The following is a 19,101-nucleotide window of genomic DNA, read 5'->3' as shown; positions in this document are numbered from 1 at the left end:
CGCCTTGTTCCTTGCGTAGGTACCTGCATTTCTTGCTCACGGGAAGTGGATGTTGGATTCCGCTTGCCAGAGTCAGCGTCCCAGCAACCCAAAACACCACGGATGCTTGTCCAACTCCTGGAAGAAGTCGGGAAGGGGAAGGAGGCCAGCAAGGTGGTCTATAACGAACGCGGCTTCGGTTCCCCAGTTGCGCTGTTTCGAACTTCCACAAACGTGGACAGAAACTCGCAAAGCTAATCAGCCTGACACCGATTTAGCCGCTTTCTGCTTGCTGGAGACCTGTACTATTGATGTTGATCCTGATGCAACCGCTGTAAGCTTGCTTGCCTTGACCCCCACGGCCCAAGCGAGCGAGAAGGGGAAAAATGGAAAAAACGGATCGTGAACGTGGTTGGTGGTGCTGCCCGTGTTCGCTCGTTTCGTTTCGTTTCGTAGCACTCATCAACAACTTCTCACTGGCCTGGCTGCTTTGCTGACACATTGTGGTGTCTGTCCCGCGTAATGGTTCAGCCGCCCGCGCTGCTGCCCACACGGCACGGCGATCGATTGGAGAAAACAGCTCTCGGTCAAGGCTGGCTAGCCACTTCACTCATGAGGGGAATGCGGGGGAGGTTGCGTTTTTGGGTCCTGACCAACACCCCCCCGCCGCTAAAACCCCCATCTCCCCGGGGCGGCTCAACGGCAAGGCCAATTTTGTAACTGGGCGACTGGCAGGTTGTGAAATTTGATGGATGTGACGTGGTGAACGGGAACAGTCAAAATCGAAAGGCGGCCGGAAGAGGTCGAGAATCTCTCGTATGGCCGGCCCATGGCCCATGCTGGGTTGGGGGGTTGCAGGCTTGTGTCTCCGTTGCCGAATGGTCTGACATTCTGCAATTATTGACGATTCTCCCGCTCTTATCATCTGCTAGACGAGGCTCCAAAAAAGCTCCGCGCATCGCCGAAGTCGCGTTTGACCTTTGTCGCTGTTTTGGTAAGAGATTCTCCTGCTGCTAATGTCCGAACATGTCCGCTCGAGCGGAGCCCCCGGGACTTTTCAAAGAGACAAGAACGGCAGCTCGTTGTATTCTTTTACGAAAGCCTGTAAAAAGAAGGGCCGTTGTCGTTGGAGTCGCCGCTGGGCCAGGCAGCTCCAAGTTGAATCCAGCCAACCCCGATCAGTTGTAGCCAAGAAGCAGGCCCGTGGAGCGCCGGAGAGCTTTCAGCAGCAGGGACCAGGGGGTGCCCACTGCGAGCAACATCGCGAAGAAACCCCACACACGTGGTGGAGACAGAAAATGTGGACAAGAGAGACTTTTTATGCCGCCCTTTGCATATGCTGGCTGCAGAAGGAGCGGCTTCCGATGCGGCAACAAACATTCTCCTGCATAAAAGTGCTTGGCTAGTGGTCTGTGCACTTATTCAACTGCACCGTCCAATCGCCATTATCCAATCGCCCCGAGATCCGATCAACATAATTTCAGTCTGCAGCATTGGACAGCCAGACAGACAGGAGAGAAAAATTGCACATGCTCCCCGGACTTGCCGCCGTTGCCATCATTGTCGTCGCCGCTTGCTGTCATCGGAGCCGGAACCGTCGGCGATCGCCACAGTGGTGAGCGAACGACTCGAGCCGGGGGGGGGGGCTCAATTTGAACCACGACCGGCGGAAGATCCCGCTGAAATCCTGCTTGTTGACCGTGCCCCGGATCGGTGAACGTTTGCCTGCCACTCCTGCTAACCAACACGCCGAGAGAAGTCAAGACTTGATCTTCAAGGGTGTTATTGTCGATTTGTGTGTGACCCGTGCGTTCACCGTCAAACGGCCGCCGAGACGAACCCTTGAGGGTCTGTAGAGCTTGAAGCTTTACCGCGATAGGCATCGGATTGCGCCATTGACACATTTCCAGCCACCTTATCCCACCATTTGTTCGCCGCCGTCGCCGCCGCCGCCGCATGGACGGAAGCTGGGTTTCGTATTGTGTATGTGTGTGTGTGTTGGCAGAACCAAGAAGGAAGGAAGGCTTTCCTATCAGCAGGTCCCAAGACCTTACGAGAGGGCGTTGAGCACATTTTCCCCTTCGATAGCTCGAATCCCGTTCTCCTTCCGAATCGCTTGTTCTTTTCCAGCCCTGATCATTGGAGGAACCCCATTGCGAGGATATTCCCCGCGCTGTTGATGGATCCCCCATCAAGCTGCCAAGCAACACACGCCTGCGAGCCGGAGCATGCTAGCAAAGCACGGGCGCGGGGACTTCCCTTGTTCGGCCACGAAAAGCCGTTCTCCCATTTGATGCCCAGCATCTCCGACAAACGACGAGCCATTGACCAGTCAACAATCAGCTTCACTTTTTTGACAACAACCCTCGGGGTTGGGTATGAGCTAGATATATGACAGAATTTACGGGGTTATGCGATTCGCCTAAAATGGATTGCAGAATGCATTGACAAGAAACATTCTAGAATTCTTCCTTGACCGCCAGTTTGCGGGATAATGTAGCCAGCCATGTCTGGAGAGCACATCCTCATCGCTTTTCCATTTCCCCGGGTCGTCCATCGTGACAGCAAGCAGTAACAGCATGAGGTTCCCCCAGATTTTTGCCATATCTGGGGAAGAAATCCAAAATCAACGGCACACATACGCATAATCCCAGACGGAAGTTTCCATCATGCTGCAAAATTTGAGATTGAAATATTTGACCTTGATATTCGGGTCCGGAGAATAACCGGGAAGCCAAGGATAAGTGTAAACTGAAAACTTGAACATCAATTATCAGATTATTATTCGCCATTCGTTGAACCGTAGCACAAAAAGGGAAGCAAGTGTTATAAGTACCGGTCGGTCGTTCGGATATCACTATACTACCGCAAGCGTGCACAGCGGTAGCGTAGGGGACTGTCGTGTGCTCTGTTACCTGGATGGATACCGACCAAGCAGCCATATATGCGAAACGGGGACCGGGCTGGGCAACCTTTATTGTTCACGCCCAGGGCAATAGTCTCGAGAAAACGACATCTCTTTGGCCGCGGCCGAGTAAGAGTAGCATAATGATATGGTAAGTGCGTAAGCTATGTGACTAAATCCACCCATCCAGCCAGATAGAAGAGGGTAGGTAAAAAAGACACGCACGCACAGTAGGAAATATGTCTCATGTCGATCACACCCAGAGGTACACAGTATGAGAAAGAGGTATATATGCAATCGGTCGGTAACAGATATGAGGCTGCAATGTAACTCACAGACGACATGCAAGAAAGAAAATAAAATCCAGATGTCAGAAATGTCCGCACTTTCTGGCGATTTTTGCCATTGTAGGTAGATGCAAGTGGCTTGGATCAACAATCTTATCCAAGGTGCCAAGATATGTACTGTTGATGCAACCTGTCAGTGTGCTTGGGCATCGTTCTTTCTGGCAAATTGTAGTCCGAAGGGATATACTCTGTATCAAAGCGATATATCAAACAGCTGAATATTGTTTTCTTGGCTTTTGAGTTCCCCCAAACGGCACTTCGGGGGCCACGGAGGTTTGACCGTTGAGATTGGATGAATGTTTGAAACGCAAAAGCGGCGATTGCCTCTTTTGTCATTGCTGCTTTCACCACACCTCTCCTGCTCTGCTTGTTTTTATAACGGAAAAACCATCTGCTTTAATCCCATCAACTCGAGTCTGTCGGCTGTTTCGAATTCTTCGCCTCTCCCACGCCAAAGTGGGAATTGCAGTTGATGTGTGAGCGGGCGTGGACAAAACAAGCAACTTGCCACGACTCGGGAGCGGTAGCCACAACCGTCCCTTTTTACCCCCTTCCCCCAGCCATACAACGGGGCGGCATATGGGGGGTGGTTCATGCCGGTCACCTAGCGTTGATGAAAGAGGGGACCTTCCCGGGAGACAAGACATCATCAACGGCAGTCCCGAAATATGCTTCTTTCTATCAAGAAGCCGGGAACAAGCAGGGAACTTGCTCGTCAGTTCAGTGTTGAACAAATAACAGTCGATAAGCGACTCCATAAGCCACATGACTGTCGTAAATGCTCAATGGGAGGGTTGCGGCCCGAAACAGGGCTGATGATCAATGGATTTGATAATATCATATCCAAAAAAGGGGAGCCCGGATCATCATCATCACAGGCAAGACTCTCTCTTTCTGTGCTGTAGGGTATCTCTTGCTCACCGCCGCCGTCATCGGGGATGGAAGTTGTTGCTGACATGAGTCGATGGTTCCCATGGGTGTGGAAGAAATGACGTAGTGGAAAGGGCAGCCAACCACACACCTCGGCACTTCCGCTTTGGCCGAGCAATTGAAGAAAATCTGACCTGTTCTTTCATTGTGTGTTCTTATTGTTCGCCTCCACGCGACTTGCCATGCATATTTGATATAGGGGGATTGTCGTGTGTGTTGGTATGGTGTGCTTTGTAGTAACAGTAGCGGGCAGTTACCGTCCACTCGGAGGGAGGAATCATTCATGGTTTTACCAATGATACACAGATTCCCGCGGGGCTTCCGAGGCAACAAGAGCGAGATATGTGAGAGTGTGAGAGAGGATATGAGTGAGCCACTGAGCCGACATGTGAGGCAATTTGGGGCGGGAGCCAATATCTCGCTCAGATATGCAGTTACAGCAGCAGCGAAACACTGCATTGCCATCATCTCGAATTGGATATTGGAAGAGACAGGAGAGGCCGATGTAGACTACGGATATGCCATGCCAAAATGGGATAACATGCGAGATGCGAAATGCAAGCAGGGTCAGGAAACACAAGCGTATGGAGCCTGCTGTGCTGTCAAAGCTCGGGTGTGCCCGTCTGAACAGCCAGCAGCAGCCATGCTCGTAGTAGCATCGCATCGTCGTTTCTGTCTCTCTCTCTCTCTCTCTCTCTCCCCTCCCAAATTGACCGAGAAACAAATGGCTCGTCGATTGCCCCATCGCCCGGTGAGCAGAGCATGGAAAGCCTTCCCGGCTCCATCGCCTTCCTCACCGGGATGGTCCCCCACCGCACCGAGAAGAGCCGGCTGGCTTCTGCCCGCGAAAAAGGGACGAAGGCGAGGGGCGAGGATGAGCACAGGAACCATCAAGATACCTCGCCGCCGGGTACCGGTGGGATTTTCGGTTTCGAAGCCGAAGCCCGTCCTTCTGATCGCCTTGTGATGTGATGCTTCTCATCAATCGTTCTCTCTCTCTGTTTCTTGGTCCGACCAGTGAGATAAGGCCAATCACAGGACAAGGCGCTCTCTGAGTGGTCAGACGAGCAGGCCAAACCGATTGCGACTGGGCGGGCATGGGGGGCCCAGGTTGGCAACCCATGACGGGCAGCCAACACCCCAAAGCTTGTCGGTTCGCTGTTTCTCATGCCTGGCGAACGAGGTCTCGAGCGCCGCTGACAACCCCGGGCCTCGCCCTCTTCATCTGATTTTTCAGTGCATGGCAGCGCCGTCGCGGAGAGCGCATGGTGTCAATTGGATTCTGGACAGGCCGTGCCAGCTTGCGGCGAGGGAATTAATGGGCGTGGCTCACTATAAGCGCGCATTTGCAGCTCTTTTTGCCTTTCTGAATGCCTGCATCTTTTCTGCTCATTGAGAGCTCGTTGCCAGAAGCAGAGAGCTTCTCAGAACCACAGAGGCACAGCCAGAAAATCCCGCACGCAAAGCCTGTGAATGGATGACGGAGGTACCTGGCAGTGGAGTCACGACAAGGTATCGAGGACCCAGGCAATGGCGGCATCCTCGGCGGGCTAGGACAGACAAGAGTGGGGAGCCGGTACAAGGCCAGATTGCGCACCCCAGGTACCTCGCTGTTGATTGTGACCTGCAGTTGCGCGACCCACTGTTTTCAAGGACCAGGGTAGCAAGTGGTTGCTGTGGGTTGCGATGCCCGTTGCTTGGTTGCTTGGGGTCTCGGAGGAAGAGGAAAGCAGGACTGGCAGAGCAGACAAGGACAGTGCCAATTGGGACGGCAGAACACGCCGACCACGCGCCGATGCTGCAGGAACGCCCAGTAGCGCACAGTCTACGGTCGGGGGCACACACAGTGTAAGGCATTCATCCCAATGGAAGGACGGGGAAGGAGGCAAAGAGCGAGTCGGGGAAACCTGGAACTGAAGGTAGAAAGAAGCGGTAATCGCAGCAGCAGCAAGCAGCTGGAACAGAGCACGGGCACTGGACTGGCAGGCACGCAGCAGCAGCGGGCAGGCAAAAGAGCGGGTTTGACGAGTGGGCGAGTTGGAGTGGATTGATTGATGGGATGGATGGATTTTGGAGGAGCAATGGAGTGTGGGTGGGTGGGTGATGAGTGGGTGAGCGGGTGAAGGTTCCACCAGTCCAGTAGGTGGTCGGTACCTGGGTACCTTCGCTTGGACGTGCAATTCCGTACTGTGCCCACGGTAGCGCAGCTTGTAGCGGGCAAGGAAGCTTTGATCAGGGCCGGGAAAGGTCGCTCGTGGTTCGCGGCGTTGTTGGAAAGGTTGAAATACTTGGACTGCCCGCTTCCCTCCCCCCTCTCTTTCCTCTTTTTGCTTCACGCTTGAAGGCCCTTTTTAACTCTCCCTTCGACGTGAGGTCTCGCTCTCCCTCGAGTCCAAACTCAACTCTCCTCTATACACCCTAATTCTCTCTCGGTTTTTGTGGTCGCCAACACCGCATCACCGCCACCTCACCTATTAATAAGGTCGTCACAACAAACAACCTTTGAGGCCGCGTCCGCCCACCTAGCTTTGGTTCACCACCTACAACCATATCTACCTAAGCATCACTTGATCACTCCGCGCCCTACTGATCACCTTTATTTCTCCTCGTCCCGATCAGCCCCGAGCAGAGCTTATCTGCCGACAACCGCGTCACAATGGCCGAACACTCGACCACTGGCGCTCCCGCGCTGTCGACCAACATTGAGAGTGGCAACTTTGACGAGAAGGCCCCTCACCACGCCGCCCCTCCCAAGCAAAAGGTCGTGGAGGAAGAGGAGGAGGATGAGGACATTGACGCCCTCATCGAGGACCTCGAGTCCAACGACGGCCATGGCATGGTGAGCTTTCCCCCTACCCCGGTCTCGCCAAGCGCACATCGCGCCCCATTCCGCCCACCACCCGGTCGCTTCGGCCTTGGTTTTGGGGGGTTGGTGTCGGCCTTGGCAGCTTGACCAATCGGTCAATAATGGATCGCCTGCTAACCCATCTCGTGTCTAGTTTGAGGAAGAAGAGGAGGTCGCTCCCGGCTCCGGGCGCGTCATTCCTGAGGACATGCTCCAGACCGACACCCGCGTCGGTCTCACCGAGCAGGAGGTTACCCAGAGACGCCGCAAGTATGGTCTCAACCAGATGAAGGAGGAAAAGGAGAACCTTCTCCTGAAGTTCCTTGGCTTCTTCGTCGGTCCCATTCAGTTCGTCATGGAGGCTGCCGCCGTCTGTAAGTTGGCTCACCAAACATTTTCCTTGGCGATGTTTGCATCTCGCCCCCCACTCTGCCATGGCGCCTCTGCAGCTCAGCGGGGCGCCAAGCGGAGTGGCTTCATGCATCGCCAATCCACGTTCTAACGACAAGAATTGCTTTTGCTAACCGTCTTTACCTGGCAGTGGCTGCTGGTCTCGAGGACTGGGTTGATTTCGGTGTCATTTGTGGTCTGCTCCTTCTCAACGCTGTCGTCGGTTTCGTCCAAGAATACCAGGCTGGTTCTATTGTCGATGAACTCAAGAAGTGAGTATTGTCTTTGTCCTGCTTTCTGCTGCGCCAGACATCCCTGCTAACCCCCATTGACAGGACTCTCGCCCTCAAGGCTGTCGTCCTCCGTGATGGCACCCTCAAGGAGATTGAGGCCCCCGAGGTCGTCCCCGGTGACATCCTGCAGGTTGAGGAGGGTACCATCATTCCCGCCGATGGTCGCATCGTCACCGATGATGCTTTCCTCCAGGTTGATCAGTCTGCCATCACCGGCGAGTCTCTCGCCGTCGACAAGCACAAGAACGACTCCTGCTACGCTTCTTCCGCTGTCAAGCGTGGTGAGGCTTTCCTCGTCGTTACTGCTACCGGTGACAACACCTTCGTCGGTCGTGCCGCTGCCCTCGTGAACGCTGCTAGCGCCGGCTCCGGTCACTTCACCGAGGTTCTCAACGGCATTGGTACTATTCTCCTGGTTCTCGTCATTCTCACCAACTTGGTCGTCTGGGTTGCTTCCTTCTACCGCGACAACGGCATCGTCAAGATCCTTGAGTTCACCCTCGCCATTACCATCATTGGTGTTCCCGTCGGTCTTCCCGCCGTCGTCACCACCACCATGGCTGTCGGCGCTGCTTACCTTGCCAAGAAGAAGGCCATCGTCCAGAAGCTCTCTGCCATCGAGTCCCTTGCCGGTGTCGAGATTCTCTGCTCTGACAAGACTGGTACTCTCACCAAGAACAAGCTCTCTCTCGCTGAGCCCTACACCGTCGCTGGTGTCGAGCCCGAGGACCTCATGTTGACTGCCTGCTTGGCCGCTTCCCGCAAGAAGAAGGGTATGGATGCCATCGACAAGGCTTTCCTCAAGTCCCTCAAGTTTTACCCCCGTGCCAAGTCTGTTCTCTCCAAGTACAAGGTCCTCGATTTCCACCCCTTCGACCCCGTCTCCAAGAAGGTTCAAGCCGTTGTCGAGTCTCCCCAGGGTGAGCGCATCATCTGCGTCAAGGGTGCCCCTCTTTTCGTCCTGAAGACCGTTGAGGAAGACCACCCCATTCCCGAGGAGGTTGATGTCGACTACAAGAACAAGGTTGCCGAGTTCGCTACCCGTGGTTTCCGTTCCCTCGGTGTTGCCCGCAAGCGTGGTGAGGGCTCCTGGGAGATTCTCGGTATCATGCCCTGCTCTGACCCCCCTCGTCACGATACCGCCCGCACCATCAACGAAGCCAAGTCTCTCGGTCTCTCCATCAAGATGCTTACTGGTGACGCCGTCGGTATCGCTCGTGAGACTTCTCGCCAGCTCGGTCTCGGCACCAACGTTTACAACGCCGAGCGTCTCGGTCTCGGTGGCGGCGGTGACATGCCCGGCTCTGAGGTTTACGATTTCGTCGAGGCTGCCGATGGTTTCGCCGAGGTCTTCCCCCAGCACAAGTACAACGTCGTCGAGATTCTCCAGCAGCGTGGCTACCTCGTTGCCATGACCGGTGACGGTGTCAACGATGCTCCCTCGCTCAAGAAGGCTGACACTGGTATTGCTGTCGAGGGTGCTTCCGATGCTGCCCGTTCTGCTGCCGATATCGTTTTCCTTGCCCCTGGTCTCGGTGCCATCATTGATGCCCTCAAGACTTCTCGTCAGATTTTCCACCGCATGTACGCCTACGTTGTCTACCGTATCGCTCTGTCGATCCATCTCGAGATCTACCTTGGTCTCTGGATCGCCATCCTCAACCGCTCCCTCAACATTGAGCTCGTTGTCTTCATCGCCATTTTCGCTGATGTTGCCACCCTTGCCATTGCCTACGACAACGCTCCCTACTCCAAGACCCCCGTCAAGTGGAACCTACCCAAGCTCTGGGGTATGTCCGTCCTTCTCGGTGTCGTCCTTGCCGTCGGTACCTGGATCACTGTCACCACCATGTACGCTCACCCCAACGGTGGTATCATCCAGAACTTCGGTAACCTCGACGAGGTTGTCTTCCTTCAGATCTCGCTCACTGAGAACTGGCTCATCTTCATCACTCGGTATGTTTTTATCCTTGATTTTGTGTTGACTATGAAGCAGTATGCTAACTCTTTTCCAGTGCCAACGGTCCCTTCTGGTCCTCTCTTCCCTCGTGGCAATTGGCCGGCGCTATTCTCGTCGTTGACATTTTGGCCACTCTCTTCTGTATCTTCGGATGGTTTGAGGGCGGTGACCAGACTTCGATCGTCGCGGTTGTCCGTGTCTGGGTCTTCTCTTTCGGTGTGTTCTGCGTCATGGGCGGTGTTTACTACATCCTCCAGGACTCTGTCGGGTTTGACAACCTCATGCACGGCAAGTCCCCCAAGGGCAACCAGAAGCAGAGATCGCTGGAGGACTTCGTTGTCTCTCTCCAGCGTGTGTCTACGCAGCACGAGAAGTCGCAGTAAGCGACCTCGTTGCATGGCTTGGATGGGCAGGGTGCCATGGTTATGGCACCAAATTAAGATACCATGGTTTTTTTAACGCATACCCCGCCCTGAATAGCAGCGCCTCGGCTTTTGGGAGGAATGATAAGACCATGGCATGGGTCGAGAGCCTGCTACAGGGCACCTACTTTAATTTTTCGGAGTCTTTGATCACGACTTTGTCCGGGGACTAGTGGCGCCCCGATACTTTAGACAGATCTAATAAACAGTAAAACATAATTACGTTCACACTGGCTCTGCTGTGGTGGTGACATGTACCTTGCTAGAGGGGTGGTAGTGATGGTGGTGGCGCTGATGGTGGCTGCCGGCGAGCATGAATAAGTGGTTTTTTTGGCTTTGCCCACGTGCACCGACCTCTTGTCATTGTTGGGCAAAGATTTTCATGCTCTTTTGGACAGCCGAACGGCCACTACCAACAACACGAGTCGCTATCTGCACTTTCGACTGCGCCAGAGAAGGTACTGCTGTAAGCACCAATATCACACCAATTCTCTTTTCTGAAGCGGTTCCCTGTTAGACAACGCGCCACCAACAACCCACTACGAGTTGCATCATCACCGTTTTCCTTTTTGCCCCGATTCGGACAATTGTCGGAGATTGGAGGATTTTGGTTCAGGACGCAAAGAAGTCAGGATGCCACCTCCGAGGGAGATTCCGGGGTTTTACTATGGTACGTCATTTTTCTTTTTTTCTTTTTTGAGGGTCAAGAGGTCATGTGATGAGGGTTTCTGGCGATGTTCTTTAGCTTTTCATGGGGGACCAATCTCTTACTCTTTAGAGATGGCGAGGGTGTGCGCAAGGTGGGAGAGGGGAAGGAAACTTGGCTGATACATGTGCTGACTTGGGGGATGATATAGATGAGGTCAAGAGGAAGTACTTCAAGATTGAGGATAGCAAAAGGACGGTGTTGCCTGGCGGGGCGGCTGCTTGGGGGAGCGAAGGGGAGGTGAAGAGGCGGAGGAAGGAGGTGGAGAGGGAAAAGGGGGAGAGGGAGTGGAAGGAGAGGGTGAGGAGGGAGAGGGTTAGGAGGGTTGATGTTGGTTGGGTGTTGGGGAGGGAGACTGGGCGGGAAGGGGATGATGGGATTGTGAAGGAGTGGGCTGGGGGGTTGGAGGATAGGGGGAAGATCAAGATGTGGGTTAATCTGGAGGAGGACGGGGGGGTGATTGATTGTTTTTATGTAGCTGGGCAGAGGGAGGCGCAGAAGGAGGGGAGGAAGGAGGGGGAGGATGGGTGGGAGAAGGAGGAGGATGAGGTTGGTGAGGAGTCGGTGTGGGTTTTTGCTGGTGAGTTTGGTAACTTGGTTGGGGAAGGTGGGGGGTTGCTAATAATGATGATGTAGGGATGGAACAGATGGGGATGTCGGTTTCGGCTGCGCCGTTGGGAAGGGAGGGGAGGTTGGTTTACTCTTGTTGAGGGGGGCAGGATATTGAATTGCTAACGTGTGTTTATCTGAAGGGTCAACTACCTTTGCAACCGGGTACGGAGGTGTCGCTGGCCAGGACAGTACGTTGAACATAGGAGCGAAAGGGGGGACACCAACATGGTTGGTATTAAAGGAAGGCGAGAAGCGCTGTTATTCCTTGGCAACCACATCCATTCCACCACCCCGAAAGCGTGCTACGAATATGGATTCTCTTCCGGGCAAGAAGGGTGTTTCCCACGTGGGTGGCCTTCTTTCTGCTCACCCATTCTGGAGTTTTGTGACTCAGACCAGAACCGATTTGCTGACTTGATTCTTGCATTGTAGTCTTGCACAGTGGCGGCCTCATAACCACACTACGTAATAACTACATCAACGCTGGAGACTGGTCGCCTGAAGAGACCGGGGCCAGACTTGTTTTGGGAACCCAGCGTGGCGTGTATTGTGCCCGAGGTCCTGGTGCGACTGCTGCCACGACTGAAATGGACACCAGGCGTCGACCAGCGAAACTTGTGCCGCCTTTTCGGGGCGATGTACTCGCGGTTGACTTTCTTCATGCGCAGCCTCAAGTGGTCCTCGCCGGCACTCGTTCAGGTCACGTTTGTCAACTCGATACGCGGACGGCGCCGGAAGCATGGGATTCGATGGTTTTCCGCCACAAGAGCAGCGTGGCACATCTCAGGGCCGTCGGTGGCTTTGATGTCCTCGCTGCGGGACCAAAGAACGCGATGTGCATCTATGATCTTCGCTTTGTGAAAGCGAAGGAGCAGAAGGCGGGCGAGAAGCCGTTTGAGCCCTGGGAGCGAAACACTGCGGCTCCGGCGGTGGAGTTTCCTGGCTATCGCAACGAGGCACATATCAAGATTGGGCTGGATGTGCTTACGCAGCCGGGGTATGGACATGGTGTTGTTGCGGCTGCTCATGATGATTGCACGGTTGGACTGTACTCGCTACGGGATGGATCGAGGATGCCATCGGGGGATGTGGACAAGAGTAAGGCGCCGGGGGTGGTGAAGGCCATCCAGTTCCAGACGGTGGCTTTTGATCAGCATCCCAGTTTGTTTGTTGGCCTTGGATCGGTTATTCAAAAGTTTTCTTATTGATACCCTTACTTTTTAGTTGCTTTGGCATTGGTAGGCAGGCGTGTGTAGAAAAGAACCGAATAACTGAACATGTTTAGCATAAAACTCAACGAATGTGATTAGTCATAGTTTGATGTCGTGCTGTGGCTGATGATCCCATCAGCCGCCCGCCGCTTCCGTTACCGCGTTGTCGGGTCCGTTTATTCGGCGACCGCGCATCCACAGCGAGCGAGAAGGGTGTGTGCGAAGTTGAAAGCGTGGTGTTACACACAGTTGTATTCGGATGACGCCGGCCGTTGAACTTCCGGCGGCATCATCTTTACTAACTCTTTCTTTCAATTCGGGCCATGGCCGGGAACCATGTCAATTTGAATGGCCTTGCATCATTCACACCCGCCGCATCTGCTGCTGCACCCGCAACGGTCTCGGCCCTCAATAGAGGGGGAGGAAAAGGGCCACGAGCATTGGCGCCCGGGTCCGGAGGTGTCGGTGGTGAATTCGGCAGCAGCAACGGGGAATCGTCAACCGCGTCTGCGTTTATTTCCTCAACGATAACGACGCCGATGAGCAGTGTGAACACCGACGGGACTGCCAACAGCAACCTCCCGGACAACACGGCAGACGATGTCGGCACCGGTGTAATCTCCAAAAAGCGCAAGGCGGTCCCGGGATCGAGAGGAGTTGCGAACTTGACCCCGGAGCAGCTGGCCAAGAAACGGGCGAATGGTAAGTGGAGCTTGTTCTAACGTCTTTTTCTCCTGGTGGTGTGAAATCCTACCCCGATGGCGGTCGGCATCCCGCTCCGAAAAGTGTGGAAACATTTTTTTGGGCTGGATTGCAAGGGCGGGTGCGGTTATCCGGGGGGTATTCATTCATTGTTCTCTCCGGCCCGTCTAACCTGCTCCCCGTAGTCATGAGTAGCACTAACAAGGCTGTCAGATCGTGACGCACAGCGTGCTATCCGAGAGAGGCAGCGCCTCAAGATTGAGCAGTATGAGCGGGAGATTCGTGAGCTCAAGTCTCAGCAGCCGTATCTGGAGTTGCAGGCTGCTGTTCGCCAGAGGGAGGCTGTTGAGGCGGAGCTGGCCGAGGTGAAGGCATGTCTGGCTAGTATTATGCACTTGGTTCAGCCTCTGCTGGCTAAGGGGTCGCAAATAGGTAAGTTTTGTTTGTCTCGTCGCGTTCCTGCCCAGAGGTTGATGGGATGTATAGTTGGGCAGCAGCATCCTGCGCCGTTACCTTCGCCAGCTCAGACACACCATCCGTCGTTGCACCACCAACAGCATGGACTAGTAGCACCAATTCGGACACCTGTGGGGTTTTCGGGGTCTGGCCCGGGCAGTGTTGCCTCCCCGGGCTCTGTCGGTACTCATGGACGATGGCATAACAGTATGTCGCCTGTGGTGACGCCCATGTGCACAGAAGGTCAACAACACCAGCAACATCCACACCAGCCACACCAGCTTCAGCAACCTCAACCCTCTTCCCAGGCCGGTATTCTCGCCCAGCAACGCCACGACCTCGGTCACGGGTTGGACCTAGGTTCAGACCGTCTCGGCCTCGAATTCCTCCTCGACCCGGCCCAGAAAATCGCCCGGATACATCAAAACGCTGCTGCTGCTGCTTCCACCCAGTACCATCATCAAGTCCCTCTGTTGATACCACCCACACAAACCACTTTCACGAAACCCACTCAGTCACCACCACTACCACAACATCAACCCCGAGAAGAAGAAGAAGAAGATGATGATGATGAAGAAGAAGACTTCTTCACCCTCCCACTCAACTCCCCCCCAACCTGCCCCCTCGACTCAATCCTCCTAGACTTCCTCTCCGAACGCCGCCACCTCCTCTCCCTCCCCTCCTCGCACGCAAACGACGTCCTCGGCCCGCCCTACCCCTCCATCTCCTCCCTCCTCAACCCGTCAACCCCCTCCCACCCCCTATCAAAAGTTTTTACGGACATCCTCGCCCGCTTCCCCGGCCTGTCCCGTCTCCCTGAGCGCGCAGCGGTTTTGTACCTCATGTTCCTCCTCATGCGCTGGCAAGTCTCACCCACAAGAGAAAACTGGGAGAGGATCCCGGAGTATTTTCGCCCCGGGGGGTTGCAGAGACGGAAAAGGCACCCGGCCTGGGTGGATTATATACCCTGGGGAGGGATGAGGGAGAGGATTGTACAAATGTGTGATGATGATACGGAGGAGGGGGGGATAGAGTTTGAGAATTTTTTTATACCGTTTACTGGGACTTTGAGGGTTGGTTGGGGGGAGGAAGGGGAGGGGGAGGGGGGGTGTGTACTACTACGACAGAAAGAGAAAGGGGGGGTCGTAGGGGTGGGGGATGGGATGGTGATTAATCCCGCTTTTGAGGCGCATGTGAGGAGGTTGGAGAGCTGGAGTTTGGGGGGGGAGTTTGAGAGGGCTTTTCCTGGGTTGGGGGGGACGTATAAATTGAGGAGGGGGTGAGGTAGAATGGGGAGCAACGGCATGATGACAAAGGAGTTGAGGTTGCCTTGAACAAGTGATGTGGAGATCAGGTATATAAGAGACGTGCATGCACACAGACATTGTGGGATATGTGAATGCCCGTTTGATATTCTTCTGCCTGTGACTGGTTTGGGTATGGTATACGGCAGTGATGTGAAAGGCGGGACAAGAGAACAAATGCATTCTCACAGTCGCACCACAATTATCCAAATACCATTATTTCCCCTGGTTCTTATGTCAAGGCATCATGCCGAGCCAACCCACTACTAGAACCTCATCATGTTTTACCCAACGCTCTCGATAGGTGCCCATCATCCTACTTCCCCCTTTTCCCCAGCCTTGAGTTCTATACCTGGCCAGACACACCAAGTCAGTAAAACATATAATAAATTGTTGGCTTAACACCTTTAAAAGCGAAATAACTATCGAAGGATAGCCAAGAGGCCTTCAAAGACAGTCAAGGTAGTGAATACGAGTTGGAAACATAGTCGAGGGCTTGCCTGCTATTTTTTGAAGGCCTCAAAAGAGAAGTGAATAAACAAGCTTTAATAAATAAAAGCTGAAGTCATGTCTGCTATATTCAAGGCCTTCATTTTGCAATGCAAGTCTTATTATTTTGTCCATGACGCTGCTACTAGAGAAAAAAAAAGGCAAACCCTAATAACCGCCATTAAACCCCTGAAAGACCGGCCCATTCCTACTCATTTGGATTCCCGGCGGCAATTCCATAACAATTGGATCATCGCCATTCTGTTGGTTCCCATTCCCGCCATGACTTCCCCTCTTCCCATCAAAACCCCCTCCCCTTCCACCCCTATCCTTCTTCCCTCCTCCCCATCCCCCTCTCCCACCACCACCACCACCACCACCACCACCACCACCACCCTGATACCCCCCATCATGGTGATGGTCCTCCTCCCGCCTACTTGACTTAGGCCCGTGACTCCCGCCTTTATCAGTTTGCATCCTCCTAGAGATCGCCTTACTGGACACCCCCGCACCAATCTCAATATCCGGCTCCTCCACCACCATCCCCGTCACAATTGGCCTCCCGCCACTACCGCCGTACGGCGCAGTCAACACCCACTTCCTATCCGCTTCAGTGAGCTTTTGAATAGGAATAACAGAAATTCCAGTGCCGTAATCACTGCAATCCCGGGGCCCAAAGCCCACTCCCCACTTCGTCCGGAGCTCGTTCCCCCTCGCCCCCCCCTCCGACATGGCCGCCTTGGCCTTTTCGGCATCTTTCCTGTAATACATTTTCACAAAGGCGTGTCTCTTCTCCTTGTGAACAATGGCACTTTGGACCTCGCCGAAGCGAGAGAAGATTTCCCGTAATTCGGGCTCGGAAACCATGACCCCGCCAACGAAAAGGGTTCGCGACAAGACCTTGAAGTGGCCAGGGGGAACGGTAGGGTCGTGATCGACCCATTTTTCTCCGTTGGCCTGTGGCGGCCCTTGTTGTTGTTGCTGTTGTTGGCGAGAAAAGTTATCTGATGGGCTACCTCTCCTGCCCTGGGGCGAGCGCTGGCGATATCCCCTGTCATCATTGTAACCCCGGTTTGGCGAGGCTGGGCGGTTGTAGTCGAATCCTCCGCGGTCGTTGCGGCGGGATCGGGGTGAGTCTCTGGCGTCCCAGCGTCCCGGCGAGCGGGAGCGGGATCTACCGCGGGGAACACGCCCCGGTGAGTGATAGCCGTTGCGATCACGGGAGTCGGCTGCATGTCTGGGCGCTTCCCAGGGGGCTGGACCAGGGCCGGCACTGACGGGAGGAGCTGGGTAGCCGGGGTAAGCGGCTTGAGGTGGCTGCGGGAAGCTGGTTTGTGGGACGGCTGGAGATCCGGTAGCCGCAGTGTTTTGGGTCATGAGCTGCATTACGCTGGCGATTTGTTCGACAGGTACACCTTGGGCCAGCAAGGCGCTCAATAGCTGGACGGCCGCCGGATTGGCAGCTGGATTGGCCGCACCATTGAGCACTGGAGGTGCTGCGAGTGGTGGGAAATGGGCAGGCTGAGGAGCTGCCATGGGTGGTGGAAAGGCATGTGGCAATGTGGACATGTTGACAGGCGGAGCAGCAGGCTGCATGGCGCTATTGCCAGGCTGGCTACCAAGGATGCCGTACAAGGCTGCAGGCAGCGGAGCAGGGGCCGGAGCCGCAGTCGGGGCCGGGGCTTGAACTGGAGCTTGGACTGGGGCCGCGGGAGGGGCCGGAGCCGGGACTGGCCCGGCCGAGTGATTACTCTGTGTACTGGGCGCATTTTGGCGAGCCAGGTTGGCAAGGGTCTCAAGAATGTTTAGAGGGTTGCTTTGCGTTGCTGGCGGTGCAGGCGGCTTGCTTCCAGTACCAAGCGAAGCCATCAGGTTGGGGGGAGGGCTTCCGGGAGGTGTTGTTGATTGGACTGTTGGCAGGGGTCTTGTCAGAGGTGCATCTACACAAAGAAGCGGTGACATCTTGGATGACCTACGTGTCGGCTGGGGAGCATTGAGCTTCTCCCGCCAGGAACTAACCATGGCAGCGGGAAACGTCTCGCCCTTCTCCCAAATATCGAGCAGTTTCTTGATCTTGTCCTACATACCGGCATACGTGTGAGTTACTAGTCATGGTGATGAAGCAGGGATGTATGTGTATATGTGGGCGCCCAAGACTTGAGAATGCTGCCGAAGTTCACCGGCTGGACGAGGCAAGACAACGAAGCGAGGGCAGCAGTTGTCTACAACTGTGAGGTCATCGCCAATAGCTAGTTGCAAAAACCCACCCTCTCTCTTTTCGTCTATTGGGTGCTCGAGCGGCAAAAATTCAGTGCATGATCATATGTGCGTACCTTTTGATCTTCTGGAGCCGCCGAGATGCTGTCGTTCATCAGAGTGGGCATGAGTTCAGTCAATCTATGCACGCCCGCAGCATATGTGCCATCTTGCGCTGAAGAATTTATGGGAAACTGTCCCAGAGCCTTGGCCTTCTTCAACCACTCCCGTGCTACTTGGTCTACGACGTAGAGGACGCCCAGCTTGTGTGTTCCGGGCGTTTTCTTGAGATGTGTATAGAATTTTTGGACGATGACCGACTCAGACTATCAAATGAGACACCAAAATTAGTATAACCGTCTACAACATCAAATCGAATCGCTTCACGCGTCCGCTTACCTGTGGGTTGTTGACGCAAAGTGCAGTAAGACTTGAGATCCGAGAACCAGATACGCCTGGAGCCTTGAGGCTGAGCAAGGCTTGCAGCCCAGCCTCGAGCTCTGCTACCGGTGACGATGCCATCTCGTTGTCCACTTCCGGAAGCCTTCTTTGGTGACAATGGATGATGTGGATGACTGGCGGTGGTGATACCAGTGGGAAGGGAAAAAAGTCGTTGAAAAAGTCGTTAAAAAGAGCCGAGAGACAGGCCCGTGATCTCTTCTCGAAGTATGATACGACTGAGTGAGCTTGGTGGGGTAGCAGGTGAACAAGATCTATGCCATGCTCCTAGGTCACAATAGAAGAATAAAATACGGTTGGCTGGCTTTTGACTTTGATTTGTTTGCTCTGCCTTGCTCTCGTCAAGGTCCCCCGAGGGAAGTGGCAGCCAGCAGATTACTAGGTTTGATTTGAAGGTCGCGTCGAGTTCACCAAGTTACGTTCGGACGAAACCTGAGAGCATGCGCAAACACCAGAGACGCGTGTTTTTTTGAGGGGGGGGGAGCAGGGCACGCAGCAATAGATCCCACTCGGCACAATCCTGCTCAAAAGATTTTCTAGAAGGCTCTGGGGGGGGAAATACGTTGGGCTACTGCAAAGTTAGAGATTGATGAAAAAAAAAGTGTGTTCTTGATGAAGTCGTCTTGATGGAAATCGAAGAAGATCGAGATGGCCGGCCTTTTTGCCGCGAAGATGGAGAGGAGGCGGGGAACGAGCGAGCTTTTTTTTGGAGACGGTTGGTAGCTTTTATTTGGGGAGGGTCGCTGTGGCTGTCACACCAATGCCTTGGGTTTCTTGGGGCCGGGGTCAAATGTGGCGTGCGCGCGACCAACTGTGGCGTCCGAGGCAGCTGCCA

General features: G+C 54.5%; 4 protein-coding genes across 4 annotated transcripts; 3 read left to right on the top strand and 1 right to left on the bottom strand.

The window, feature by feature from the left end:
- Window positions 1-4,830: 4,830 nt before the first annotated feature.
- Window positions 4,831-10,032, top strand: PMA1 (plasma membrane H+-ATPase; the record flags this gene model as incomplete). The annotated part of the gene is made up of 5 exons (XM_062888974.1): window positions 4,831-7,000; window positions 7,161-7,380; window positions 7,548-7,668; window positions 7,732-9,645; window positions 9,705-10,032. The coding sequence occupies exons 1-5, from the start codon at window positions 6,818-6,820 to the stop codon at window positions 10,030-10,032; spliced, it is 2,766 nt and encodes a 921-aa protein (XP_062744910.1). The 5' UTR covers window positions 4,831-6,817.
- A 672-nt stretch (window positions 10,033-10,704) lies between these two features.
- Window positions 10,705-12,677, top strand: QC762_306810 (uncharacterized protein; the record flags this gene model as incomplete). The annotated part of the gene is made up of 3 exons (XM_062888973.1): window positions 10,705-10,741; window positions 10,929-11,357; window positions 11,822-12,677. 3 exons carry the CDS (start codon window positions 10,705-10,707, stop codon window positions 12,595-12,597), a joined length of 1,242 nt encoding a protein of 413 aa, XP_062744909.1. The 3' UTR covers window positions 12,598-12,677.
- Window positions 12,678-12,817: 140 nt separating this feature from the next.
- On the top strand, window positions 12,818-15,041 carry QC762_306800 (uncharacterized protein; the record flags this gene model as incomplete). Its single annotated transcript, XM_062888972.1, has 3 exons — window positions 12,818-13,302; window positions 13,516-13,734; window positions 13,789-15,041. The coding sequence occupies exons 1-3, from the start codon at window positions 12,924-12,926 to the stop codon at window positions 15,039-15,041; spliced, it is 1,851 nt and encodes a 616-aa protein (XP_062744908.1). The 5' UTR covers window positions 12,818-12,923.
- A 678-nt stretch (window positions 15,042-15,719) lies between these two features.
- QC762_306790 (uncharacterized protein) lies at window positions 15,720-18,963 on the bottom strand (the record flags this gene model as incomplete). The annotated part of the gene is made up of 4 exons (XM_062888971.1): window positions 18,207-18,963; window positions 17,885-18,133; window positions 17,528-17,630; window positions 15,720-17,461 (listed from the first exon to the last, which is right to left on the bottom strand). The coding sequence occupies exons 1-4, from the start codon at window positions 18,327-18,329 to the stop codon at window positions 15,720-15,722; spliced, it is 2,217 nt and encodes a 738-aa protein (XP_062744907.1). The 5' UTR covers window positions 18,330-18,963.
- Window positions 18,964-19,101: the final 138 nt, after the last annotated feature.

The sequence above is a fragment of the Podospora pseudocomata genome, chromosome 3 (assembly GCF_035222375.1).
Source record: "Podospora pseudocomata strain CBS 415.72m chromosome 3, whole genome shotgun sequence".
Classification (NCBI taxonomy): Eukaryota; Fungi; Ascomycota; class Sordariomycetes; order Sordariales; family Podosporaceae; genus Podospora; species Podospora pseudocomata.
This window is presented reverse-complemented; position numbering and strand designations above follow the sequence as displayed.